Source organism: Halichoerus grypus, chromosome 2 (genome assembly GCF_964656455.1).
Source record: "Halichoerus grypus chromosome 2, mHalGry1.hap1.1, whole genome shotgun sequence".
NCBI classification, from domain to species: Eukaryota; Metazoa; Chordata; class Mammalia; order Carnivora; family Phocidae; genus Halichoerus; species Halichoerus grypus.
Genome location: NC_135713.1, coordinates 44,479,743 through 44,493,473, shown reverse-complemented (window position 1 = coordinate 44,493,473; position 13,731 = coordinate 44,479,743). Strand labels below are relative to the sequence as shown.

Genomic DNA, 13,731 nt, shown 5'->3' with positions numbered 1-13,731 from the left:
ATGAGAAGCTTCTCAAAGAAGCCCAGGGCAGTACTAGGCTGGAGGACATGCTTGGTCCACCCTTGATGATCGACTGGTTGTCTGTTAGAAGTATGTACTGTGAGAAGGTACTGAGGGAACTGAGGGGCGCCCAGGCTGGAGGAGCCAACACTGAGGAGAACAAGAGTAGGAGTTTCCAAGCACATGAAGGTTGCTTGGTGGAAAGGCAGCAGACATGTTCTGCAAGGCTTCTGAGAGAGCAGGTGGTGCCACAAGTGCGGAGAGGGTAGCACAGGGCAGACTGGGCCCCCTTTGAGCAAGACTAGAAACCTCAGAGCCCTTTGAGGAGAGAAAGGGCTGCCTCAGGGTGTGAGTTCCCATCACTGGGTATCATTCAAGCAGGAACCAGATGGATGGGCTTCTGTTGGGCTTCTGTTGGGGATGGTGTAGAGGAGATTCTGGCCCTTTATGGGAAGTGGATCGAAAGCCCTCTTAGGCCCATCTTTCTCTACTCATGTGCGTTTTCATAACTATGTTCATATTCCCAGTACATCTGCTGCTCTCAGCATTTTGCAGTCAAGGATTTTGCCTGTAAGTGCATGTGATGTGTGGGTACACACATTATTTATTTCCTGAGCAGTTATTTCCCTCATTCATTCATTTAGTAATTTTTTAAAGAACACCTGTTACATGCAGCTCCCTCTACCAGGCCCTAGGAATTCATCAGTGAACAAGGCAGACGTGTTTCTTTCTCTAGGAGCTTAAAGACAAACAGGGAAGAAGTCATTATATAACTGTGAGTCAGTTGTGGATGAGATTTAGTTTGGGAGAGGGTTGAGGGGCCTCAAAGATAGTATCATGTCCCCAGATAGTAAATGTCCTTTTTTTTCCACTAATGATAATGATGATGATGATGGTACGATGATTATTATGGTGGCAATTACACTTATTGAGTGCCTATTTGAGCCAAACATTTACTATGCACACTTTATAACATATTGACTTGCTTAATTGTCATAATACCAATGAGGAGGTAGATAATATCACATTATTCCCTCTTTTATAGATGAGGCAATGAAAGTTCAGAATAAGTAGATAACTTGACTAATGTCACACAGCTAATAGATATAAAGCCGGAATTTAAACTCAGGTCTGTTTGACCTTAAACCACCCTTCCCAACCATTGTACCACCTGCCTAACCAGAGGCTATGGAAACCAGGCATGACCGGGTGTGGCACGGAGACAGCGGGAAGAGAGGAGCAGAAGGCAATGGGTAAGGGTGGCCGTATAGAAGGTGGAGACAGATTTCTCAGCAGTGGAGAGAAGGAGACTAAAGAAAAGTTTCTTCTCAGGACTGACAGAGCAGAGGGCAGTAGCACGGAGCTGGGGGCTTGGATTTACTGCCCCCTGGACCAAACCTTCCAACTCTACGGGAGTTAATATGCAACCACATGGTGGGACTGGCTGACTGTTCGGATCTCCAAATATCCCAGTGAGACCTGGGGTGACCTGACCTCACTGCCTCTCCCTCAGCTTCCTTATACACTAGAAATTATAATTATAATGTAATGTCATCAGTGCATAATTAAGAAGGTATCCAATAGGAGTTTGAGAGCCTAAGTTTGAGTTCCAGGCCTACTGTAGGCAATGTTTAAACTCAAGCCCTTGTGCCAAGGACCACTCCTCCTGGCCCCCCAAACCCTCGTTCCTTCCTCCAACTTCCCCACACTCTAGCAGTCACAAGGCACAGTCCTAGGCACGTGTACTTTGGAGTTTTATGGTCCTGGAGGGAAAGCCCAGCTCCATCACTTTATAAACTTGGCGACATTGGAAAATTCACTAATCCTTCTGAACCTGTTTCTTCATCTGAAAAGTGGGGATAATATTATCAAGGGCTACGGTAGGGTTTAATAGATATGCATTTAAGTATTTTCCCTAGTGCCTGGAATATAGCAATGATTCAGTGAATTGTAGTAGTTACTGTCAGTGTAATTATTGTCATTGTTATTCATGAGGGGTTTAAGAAATGTTATTCATTTCTTGGTCAGTGGCTCCCAAGAGGCTTGACGTCAGGTTAGGCTGGTTGCCCTACTCTTACGCTCACATTACTAGGTTTTTATCAGATTCCCGAGAGCCCAACTACATTGACTAGGTGCCTGCCTTCCTCCTCTGCAGCTCAGTCAAATAATGGCTCTGAGCCTCAGTTCCCACATCTGTAAAATGGAGGTGATGAATTCTACCTTGCTTACTTCACTGGAGTATTATGACATTCAAAAGCCAGTGGTGTGATTCATAAGAAAATGTCACATAAACTACAACAGTTGTGAAAATGGAAGGATTGCTGTTAATTTTACTGTTACTAATCCCTGAGGAGGCACCAAATGGTCCATACTGAAAGAGCATCAACACCTTCGAGTGTTTCTCAAACTGGGGTCTGCTGGACCCTTTGTAAATTCTCAGAGGTCTGCTAGTTCTCTATAAGCATTTTAAAATGTGCTTTTTTGTTTCAATGAAACTCTAATCATCAATATTAATAATCTGGTCATTTGTCCCATGATGTGAGTACTCATTTTTACAATTTCAGTGACACTGAAGCATTTAACTATTAGCTCAGTGTTTCCCCAACTAACTCTGTACGTGCATTGTAGGGGTGTCCACAGGCGCTCTGTTTTAACACTAGTTTGGTCTAAGATTTGCTGCTGATGTGTCACAAAGATAAGAGCTATAACTCTGGAGGGTCCTGACTGGTAGATGTCTGCTTTGACCACAACGTCAGAGCAGGGAATGAACACAGAGTCAGTACTGGGGTTTGGAGGAGGATGGATAGCCAGACTGGATAGCTTGGCCCCCTGGTGGGTTCCAGGGCCTAGGTGCTTCTTTAAAAAATAATGGTATAGCGGCGCCTGGGTGGCTCAGTCGGTTGAGCATCTGATTGCTGATTTTGGCTCAGGTCATGGTCTTGGGGTTGTGAGATTGAGCCCTGCGTCGGGCTCTGTGCTGGGCATGGAGCCTGCTTGGGATTCTCTCTCTCCCTCTGACTGCCCCTCCTCCCACCACTCATGCTCTTTTAAAAATAATAGAAGAAAGAATGGTAGAGTTCTCCAGTTTCTGCAAGGTTCAAGTACACTTTATGGACATACCAGTGTTATAGAAATATAAATACATCTATCCTATTGTATATAAAATATGAATACATAAATAAGCATATGTATGTGTGTGTGTGTATATATACATACATATACACACACAATATGTGATGTACAGATGGGTAGATCTAGTATATGTAGTAAGAATCCCCCACCTATGCAGATCAGTGTTTAACTTTCCAAAACATGGTGACATTCAGCAACATCTTTGACCTTCCCTGTAATACTATAAGCATACAGATCAGGCACTGTCATTCCCAGTTGATGGATAAGGAAACTGAGGGCTGGAGAGTTGCCCAAGATCACAGAGCTGGCTAAGGGTAGTGTCTGGACAAAAAGAGGGGGTGGGGGGCAGGGAGGGTTCAGGGTTGTTTTTACTCCCTGTCCATAAAGCTCTCCTCTCTGACCCACAGTCTCCTTCCCTCCTCTCTTCCAGCAGCCCCCCAAAGCTGCCTATTTGAATCCTTCCAAAGCGATCTTTTAGAAAAATGCTGTTGGCTACTTCCAAGCTCATGCATTCCATTTCTCTTGTGAAGAAAGAACTGTAAAATAAAAGTGTAGCTCCCTCCTTTTGTTAAAACTTTCAAAAGCTTCCTTGGTTTCTAACTCTATAATTACACCCTAATCACAAACACTCTGAAGGAGGGGGGTCAGTTCCATGCGGCAGCAGGCTAATTATGTGGTGGAATTTCTAAAAATTATCATCTTATAAATTGCGTTATTTCTCTGAAGAGGGAAGAAAAACACACACCACATACTCGCCTATGTTTCGAACTGAATTAATTAGTAATTTGAAGCCTAATTATCAACTAATCTATTGGAACATGCAAGTCTTTTGTATTTGGATGGTATATGCAATTTGCATCCTATTAGCTGGCAGTTGTAAGGATTTGAGAGCTCATTAGGTCAGAAGAAGAAGAATGCAGATCAGAAGGATACAGAAGCCCAAGGGGCTGACTCGGTGATGCTGTGACCAAGGGGTCACTTGGCAACAGATGGAGGCTGGCAATTTAATTATCTAGGGTCTTTCGGTGGCTCCAAGGCCATTGATATGTAATTTCTATCTTACCCTAGAGAGGTGATTATGCATGCCCCCATAGTTGTTCTGTGTATTCTCAAGCATCAGGGTGCTCACACAGTCTGTAGGGTGAGGCATGCTAGAACAGTGCATATGGCATTGGATGCTGCCTACTAACCTTGGTGCTAGGCCTAGCTCTATCCCTGCCTTGCTGTGTGCCCCCGGCCACGCCACCTTGCTGGTTTTGTTTCTCTACAAGTAAAGGAGACTTAGATGACATTGATTTCCAAAGTCCCTTCCAGCACTAAGGAGCTGGGATCTGAGGGATGTCGAATCTGCTTCATTACAATGTCAAAAATTCTATCTTTGCAAATTTTTTTTTTTAGGGTGAGGCTCTTGTTCCCTGAAAGTCTCTGGAGAACGACCTGCCATTTAAAAGGCAAATACCTTTGAGAAATATAACATATTTAGCTATTAACATCTGGGTCTAAATTAACCTATTTCAGTGAGTCCTCATTTCTAGTCCTGAGCCTGAAATATTGGGACAGCCAAGGCAAGGAAGTTTTGAAGGGAAAGGTTTAGGCAGGGACCTGTTTAAGAATGGAGATTGGGCCAGAAAGAGTAATAGAATTTAAGGATTAGGCAGCATGTTTTGGTCCCATGTTTTGATCTTGCAATTTTGACCTTTACATATAGCCAGACCCTGTGCCTTTGTTCTACTAATGACCTTTGTTCCAAAAATAAGTAGAAAATAGCAATCTTTTGTTCCATTAATTATTAATGCTACTCGTAAATAATCAACACCAAATAACATGCCTAAAACTAACATGATATACTTTGTTATAAATAAAAATTGAAAAATCACATCTTGATGAAAACAGAAAATTGCAAAGACAAGCCAGGATAACACGGAAACTTTGTAGAAAAGGCTACCATTAGGGAAAACCGGTAATTGCCCAAATTGTCACATTGGCAAAATGTGTTATTGATTGAAATATTTCAGTCAATATAAAAATTTATCATTGATTTGTTGGGAGATATATCCACTTTGGAAAGTAATTTTGGAGTTCCTCAAGATGTTAAACACAGAGTTACCATATAACCCATCAATTCCACTCCTAGGTATATACACAAGAGAAAAGGTTGTACCTAAATTTCATAGCAGCTTTATTTGTAATAGTTAAAAAGTGAAAACCACCCAAATGTTTATCAACCAATGAATGGATTAGCAAAATGCAGTATAGCCATATAATAGAATATTATTTGGCAATGAAAAGGAGCAAAGTACCATACATGCTACAATATGGATGAACTTTGAAAACATGATGCTAAGTGAAAGAAGCCAGTCACAAAGGAGCACATATTATATGATTCCACTTAATGTCTGAATATGCAAATACTTAAAAAGTAGATTGCTAGTTGCCTAGGGCTGGGGGTAGGAGTTTGGAGAGCAATGGGGAGTGAGTGCTGGTGGGTATGGGGTTTCTTTTTTGGGATGATGAAAAAATTTTAAAGTTAGATTGTGGTGATGGTTTCATAATTCTGTGAATATACTAAAAAGCAATGAATCGTATACTTTATATGGATGAACAGTATGGTATATGAATATATCACCATGAAGCTCTTTTAAAAATGTAAACAATGGGACTAAAGGCAAAATAAAATTACATTTGGCTTTGGAAGAAATTCTGGAAGAATCACACTCCATGATAAAAAAAGGTAGGTGGTCAAAACATGACCCAGGAAAAAAAGAATTGCCAGAAATAATGGCCACAAAAGAAAACTCATAATGGCATGTTATTAGGTAAAATCTAATGTGAATAAAAATTATTTGATGACTCAAATCTTCACAACACTGAAAATAATTGTGCCCAATAAAAAGAACTGCAATACATTAAAATGAAACAAATTTTTTTAAGAAGACAGGCTTAATCTATACCACATAGAAAAGTGAATAAAAACTAAATTGACATAATATTATTCATATTGGAAAACTGCTTCTGGTTAAAGATCTGTCAATCCTAGGATTGTTGTGATTCCAATGTTTGTACTTATAAACAGTAAAACTATCACTGGTATCAAAATAGAGGGTCAAAAATAGTGGGGTGGAAATACCTTGTGTCCATTCAAAGATGGGCCAGTTTTGTCCTTATTGTCAAGGGGCAGAGCTGATTCAATCTACAGTTGTGATGACCCTCTCTTCTTTTTTTTAATTTTATTTTAATTTTTTATTGTTATGTTAATCACCATACATTACATCATTAGTTTTTGATGTAGTGTTCCATGATTCATTGTTTGTGCATAACACCCAATGCTCCATGCAGAACGTGCCCTCTTTAATACCGATCACCAGGCTAACCCATCCCCCCACCACCCTCCCCTCTAGAACCCTCAGTTTGTTTTTCAGAGTCCATAGTCTCTCATGGTTCGTCTCCCCCCCCCGATTTCCCCCCCTTCATTCTTCCCCTCCTGTAGCTTCTTCTTCTTTTTTTTTTTTAACATATAATGTATTATTATTATTTTTTTTTTTTAATTTTTTTTTTAAGACTTTATTTATTTGCGAGAGAGACAATGAGAGACAGAGAGCATGAGAGGGAGGAGGGTCAGAGGGAGAAGCAGACTCCCTGCTGAGCAGGGAGCTTGATGTGGGACTCGATCCCGGGACTCCAGGATCATGACCTGAGCCGAAGGCAGTCGCTTAACCAACTGAGCCACCCAGGCGCCCTATAATGTATTATTTGTTTCAGAGGTACAGGTCTGTGATTCAACAGTCTTACACAATTCACAGCGCTCACTATAGCACATACCCTCCCCAATGTCTATCACCCCGCCACCCCATCCCTCCCACCCCCAACTACTCCAGCAACCCTCATTTTGTTTCCTGAGATTAAGAATTCCTCATATCAGTGAGTGTGATGACCCTCTCTTCTAAGGAAGATGAAAGGTTTACCAACAGGGTGCTGTGGTTTGACAAGTGGGGATGTGGAGGGGAAAAGGCAAGCTTAGTATTGCAGCTCTCGATTGCCTCTCCCACCCAGGCAGTTCCCATCAGCTGGGGGCTGCAGAAGCAAGGTAGGGCCCGTATTTGCAAAGACACATAAGCTGAACACCAGCAGTGCATTGCACTCACCAGATTTGCAAGGATGTAGTGGTAGCCGATGCCGTTCTTCTCCAGCTTTATGATCTACAAAACACAACGGGAAGGGATTCATCAATCAGATTTGCAATTAAAGCTACAACAGCAATAATAATAGCAACTAACACTGAGTGCTTACAATGTGCCGCGTCCTATCCTAAGTACTCAAATTACAATATTACCGCCATTCAGCGATGGTGGCATTATGGATACCCTCATTTTACAGATGAGGAATTGAGGCATGGAGAGATTAAATAAGCTCCCTAAGGTTACCCACCTATTAAGTGGCAGATGCAGGACTTGAAATCAGTTTTATCTGATACTAGGGGTAGAGGAGTGTTATCCTAACCCCCCAAATTCAGATGAAATGCTCATTTCACTGCTTCTTCCATAAAGCCTTTCCCTGGATGGAGATTCTTTCCTGGTGTGAATCTTATGCTGTGTTGAATTCCCTGCCACTAAAATGACAATATCTGCTGCTTGGATGGATGGATGGGTGTGGGTGGATGGGTCAGATAGGTAGGTTCTTGACCTTCAGCTCCTTGCATGAACCATATTCAGATCTGGTTCCTTCTTTCCCTGAATATTGTGCCTTCTTCCCTAAACTAGTTGGATACCCAGGAATTAACAGACCATTCAACCTGGAAGTTGGAAGGGAATGTCAGGATCAGATGGTCCAACCTTCCACTGTACAGATGGGATGTTCAGGCCTAGAGAGGAGAAATGATTTGCCTAGATCCTGCGGCAGTGCCAAGACAGGAACCCGACTGTTGTTGAGTCTTTGTATGTAACACCAAATTATGGTTAATCATTAAGAGCCAGGATCCCCCCAAACCCCTCCATCCTCAATGTGCAGACTTTTGTAATCATTGTGGGCAGGAAAAATATTTGTGGAATGAATTATCCAGAGGTTTGCTCAGGCAGCCAGACACACCACCAAGGAACAGCTAAGAGCATAGGCCTTGGTTTAGCCCTAGCTCAGCCTGCAAGTTAACTTGATCTATTTCTTTATTTTTTAATCATGAAATTGGGGTTAGTACATTCTGCTCAGTGCCTCTCCTCCACTCTTACAAGAAGGCATAGAACATATGAGAAGCACTTGGGCTTCTTGTCTAACTGAATAAATTTTCAAGGTTATTAAAATCCACATTCAGACATCTACTTAATTGGATGTATGTGCATAGCGGCTCACATATATATATATTTTTTTAATGTAGGGAATAATTAAATGCAAGCACATTCAACGAATGCTCTGAAACAGTGGTTAGTTTGTGAAATTCCAGGCCACGGAGCTCAAATACTATTGGGATGATAGTTTTATTAATAATTCTTCATTACTTTTCCATCTTCTTGTCAAACGGTTTGCTGCCCTTTCAATAATAAGATACCTTCACCAAAAACCTATTTAGCTTCTAATAAACATAAAACAGCAAATAAGAGATCTTTCAAAACCTACCACATTTAGGCAATGGATAAGAATAGTCTCTGCAAGGTGAAATTACAGATTGAAACATAAGAAACAGATGAAATTGATGACTTTGGGTTAATAAAAAGTAGCAATTTCATACGGTTCAACATAATGCCAACCTTCCCACCCATTTTTTTCACCTACCAACGCATTGCTCTCTCTTCCCTCCTCTCCTACCTTCTTTTCACAAACATTTATTAAGTGCTTATTCTGTATTGAGCACTATGCTGTGGATACAGTGGGAAGTGAGACATGCATGGTCCTCGCTTCCCTGGAGGTCCCACTTTACTGGGACAAGACCCACACTAAACAGATGAAGAGGTGAATGCCCCAGGGTTACAAGCTGAGAGAGGTGTTATAAAGGTACTGTATGATTTCATGTGGAGCCCATAGCCTTGCTCACCCTATTCCTCAAAGCTCATTTCCACTGGGCTGCCTTAATTCATAATCCTTGTGTCTGGAATGTCCTTTTCCATTCTTTCTGATTACTCATAACCTTTATGGCTGAGCTCGAATCCCAACTACTCTGTAAAACCTTCTCTGGTTAATTAATGCAACCATCAGGTATTTATTGAACAGGGACAATATGCCGAGCACTATGCTATGTGCTCGGGACAACCTGTGGCCATGTGAGGCAGGGTCCTCGTGCCCTCCCTAAGCTGAACTGATGTTTTAGTAGGGAGACAGATGGTAAATATATAAACAGTTAAATGAATAAGATTTCAGCAAGTGAGAAGCACTATGAAGACAGTAAAGCAGGGTGATGTGATGGATGGCCTAATTCTGGTCTCTCTCATCTCTAACTCTTTCTGAACTTAATGACTGTACTATATAATTTGGTGTCTAATATATTGACAAAGCATTATATTCTAATAACCCTGTTCCTTGCTCACAAACCTTTACTGACTCTCCACTGTCTATGGAATAAACCCTAACTCCTTAGAATTGTTTCCAAGGATAGTCTCAATCATGTGACAGTCACTGTCTCCCAGTAGACACGTAGCATCCTCCACCTGCCTTGCTAAGCCAATCTATGAACGCCAGCCCTCACATGCCCTCCGGGCCTCCCTACATGCCCTTCTCTCCCGCTTAATGGCTCTTATCCAGCCAATGACTACCTGTAAATATTCAGAGCTATCTCACATTTGGGATCTTTTCTAGAGCCTTCATTGATTCCCTATTCTTTCCAGGCACTCAAAATTATTGATTGAATACCTACAAGGTACCAAACACTGTTTAAGGCACTGTGAATACCACAAAGAAGAAAATAAAGCAAAAATCCTTGCCCTCATAATGCTGGTATTCTAGTTGGGGGGCTGGAGACAGAGACAGGCAATTCCCTACCTGGAATTGAGAATCCCTATCTCCCACCTTAGGTTAGGCAGGACATTTGTATTAGACCAAAAAGATCCCAATTCAAGTGTTCTATTGTTTAGAATGATGTCAAGATGTCAGGCTATAAGCCATTAGATGTAAATTCGAGACTCATCACTGTTACCAACTAGTTGTCTGAACCCAAGACAAGTCAACCAATGTGACCATCAGTTATCCCATCTGTAAAATGTGAATGCATGTGGTAAATCAAGTGATCTGTAAGATCCATTCAGCTCTTTGGTCTTGCTTTTCAAATGAGAAGAATCCAACAGTTAAAAGAGTTAATATACTACATCTAAGATGCCCATACAAACAAGTCACTTCCTTACAAAACTAAGTTTGTCTTTTGACAGAGGAAGTGGCTAGAGACAACAGAGGCTGAAAAGTTACATTTTTAGGAAGGTTGGGCCCCACTGTCAGACTAAGATGGGTTTGACTTCTTGCTTTTCTAACATGCTAGCTGTGAAATCCCAGGCAAGTATAGTCCCTTGTTTCTTCATTTATAAATTAGGGGACATGATAGAAGTGGTTTTATAGAGTAGATGTGAAGATGAGGTAGCGTGATGCATGGGAAGGACTTGGCATGGTGTCTAGTATATGGCAAGAGCACAGAAAATGGTAGCACCGGTTACTGTCTACTACAGAACAACAAAGGCCTAGTCATCAGTCTGTTAAGAATACCTAATTATCATTCAGTCCTTTTTCCAACTGCTATCTCATCCAATCTTTTTCTCAGCTCTGTAGAACAGGGGCCATCATTCCTATTTTACAGATGAGAACACCAAAGAGGGAAGTGACTCAAGAAGGTAGTACTAGGTGGTACTAGAAATAGTAAAACTAGGCAAAGGCTTACATATATCACTTTCTGTGGGGCAGGCTCTGTTCTAAGTGCTTTACATGAATAGATTGTTTTAACTCTCACAGGAGCCCTCTGAAAAAAGCTATAATTATTATTATGCCCATTTCACAGATCAGGAATCTGAGACAAGAAAGATTAAAAACCTGGCCGTAGGTCATGGAGGTAGTAAAGACTAGAGCTGGGGCTTAACTCGCAGCCAGTCTGGCTGCAGGGTTTCTGTGCTTAACCGTTACCCTATACGGCCTTGTTTAACTAGCATTCAAGTCCCTTGAGTCCAGCCCAGAGAATGCCCATCTCATGGAAACAATTTTTTCTGGTTTCTCTTTCCAAGAGGGAAGGCCAGATCCATACTTTGTGGAGTAGAACACATACTTAAAGCCTTAAACAATCCCTGATTTTCAAAATCTCCCCTGTTCTGTTGCTGAGGCCTCTGAGTAGTTGCTGAGCTGGTGGCGAGATTCCAGGTGGGGGTCCCAGGGTCTTGAAAGGCCATCAACAAGCTCTGTACCTAAAGCTACCATCTGTAATTATATAGCACTGTTAAAGGATGATTGCCAAATCTACTTTCTTGCTAGTTCACCTGGATACACAGTGTAAGTTTGTCAAAAAGGCAAGAGATCAACGCAAAGGCCTGCTACTTGTGAAGTGGGTACGTGCTCTCATTCTGAGAATGGGAAGAACCATGGCTTAGAGACCTCTGGCTAAAAACTGTTGAGGTTACAGTGCCCTTTCACAGAATGTACAATCAGTGGATTTCTCATACACATGAGTGTATTTAAGGAAACAGTAGAGAGCTGCTTGCTGCTTCCCTGAACTCTTAAAACAGGGCAGTGGGCTGGATGGATGAGATGCCAATGGCTAGACCAGTGAGTCACGGAACTCAGAGCTGAACCCAGGAATCTGGCTCTATATATAGCCTGTGTTCCCCATGTGATGGTGCTTCACAAACTCTAAAATGCAATGCAATCTGCTTTTTCACCGTAAAGGGAAACCCTGGAGGTAAGTTTTTGGTCAACTGATCTGAGAACCATTTGAACCCCTAGGTCCAGTCTCCCATTGTTTGTGCTATTTTAGAAAAATTCAGAATTAAAATGTATAAATTACAGAAGGTGGGGAAGAAGTCACCTTCTCATCTAGTCAGGCGCTCTCTTTGTAACACCAAGGGGCAAAAGGCCGTCTGGCTCCCTCTTGAAGCCCTGCCCTCACCCATGCTGAGCCTCTGCTGCGTGCACTACCTGGCCCAAGATGGCGTTGAGGCGTTCTGATTCACAGTCCACAACCACTAGCCGCTCCTTTTTCTTTTCCAGGTCCTGAAAGAGCATCCGGTATCCCTCCTCTGTGGTGGTTAAAATGTTGACAGCTGTCACCTGCCAGTTCTTCTCGGCAGCTGTGTCCAGGACTTTCTGCAGGACGGACAGACCTTGAAATTGGGTAAGACGGAGAAGTGGCGATCAGGATACGCAGGTACCAACCCGCCTCCACTCGGCACCCACCTCCCTTGTCTCCCCCCACCGGCTCCTCTACCACATTCAGCTCAGCTTTCTCCCACCGTAGCAAGTCAGAGCTCACTGAAGGTAGACAGCAGGTCTCTTTTGGGCTTCTGTTTCTAGAACTTAGCCGGCAGTAGTGTTAGTGATTAAAAATATAACCAAAGGCTCAAATCCTGAAGATACAATATATTGGTTAAGTGACCCTGTAAAGACTACTTACCTTCTTCAAACTTTAGTTTCTTTAATGGTAAAATGGTGGTGTTAATAATGCCTACCTCATGGTGTCATCATGAGGATTAAATAAGAATGTCTGATACATGGCAAGGGTTTTATAAATAGTATTGGGCATTTAGTAGCTGCTTATTAAATGTGTGCCAACCTGACATCTAAATAGGCACCTAATAACTCTCAAATTCATGGATGTTCAGTACCTGATACTTTGCCTCTTCCATAGTAGGTATCCAATCAGTGTGTATTGAATTAAATCATTCTCTTCTGATTTATAGTTAAATGATAGAGGAGCCCATTACTCAGTGCAGCTTTGTTTCATCTTTGAGACATAAATGGTGTCTCAGTTTCCTGCTGCTGCTGTAACAAATCACCACAAACTCATTGGTCTAAAACAACACACATTTATCATCTTATATTGCCACAGGTCAGTTTGAAATGAATCTCCTTGAGCTAAAATCAATGTGTCAGTGGGGCTGTGTTGCTCTCTGGAGGTTCTAGAGGAGAAGATTTTCTTGCCTTTCCAACTTCTCGAGGCTGCTTGCATTCCTCGGTTTATGGCCCCTTCCGACTTCAAAACCAACAGTGACTGGTCAAGTCTTTCCCACATCACCCTCTGACACTGACTCTTCTGCCTCCAGCTTCCACATTTAAGAACCCCTGTGATTACACTGGGCCCAGGTAAAGAATCCAAGATGATCTGTCTAAGGTCAAGGGATTTGCAGTGTATATTCCATCTGTGACCTTAATTCCTCTTGCCATTGAATATAACACATTTCCAGGTTCCAAAAATTCTCAGAACAGAGACATCTTTGGGGGGGAAGATGGAGGTCATTTTTCTGCCTACTTCAGATGGTTGTTTCACTCTTGCATTATTAATCAATCTTTTGTACATATATCATTTGTTTCCTTGTAACCCTGCTAATCCCTCCCACAGTGACCAGCATGATGCCTGGCCTCAAGAATCATCTCTAGATTGATGCTGTTATGCCTTTTTTTTCTTTTTAAAAACATTTATTTAAATTCAATTAG

At 41.9% G+C, this 13,731-nt stretch overlaps 1 protein-coding gene and 1 long non-coding RNA gene across 5 annotated transcripts in view; one reads left to right on the top strand and one right to left on the bottom strand.

Moving 5' to 3' along the window:
- GRIA1 (glutamate ionotropic receptor AMPA type subunit 1) overlaps positions 1-13,731 on the bottom strand; it is a 299,370-nt gene that overhangs the window by 130,656 nt on the left and 154,983 nt on the right. For all 3 annotated transcript variants that reach the window (XM_078066772.1, XM_078066773.1, XM_078066771.1), the window contains exons 4-5: positions 12,217-12,401; positions 7,275-7,328 (exon numbers count right to left, since the gene is read on the bottom strand). In XM_078066772.1, the coding sequence (XP_077922898.1) occupies positions 7,275-7,328; positions 12,217-12,401 (239 nt within the window). The remainder of the gene's footprint in view (positions 1-7,274; positions 7,329-12,216; positions 12,402-13,731) is intronic.
- The window catches only part of LOC144381083 (uncharacterized), a 912,868-nt gene that overhangs the window by 815,078 nt on the left and 84,059 nt on the right, over positions 1-13,731 (top strand). The window lies entirely within an intron of this gene.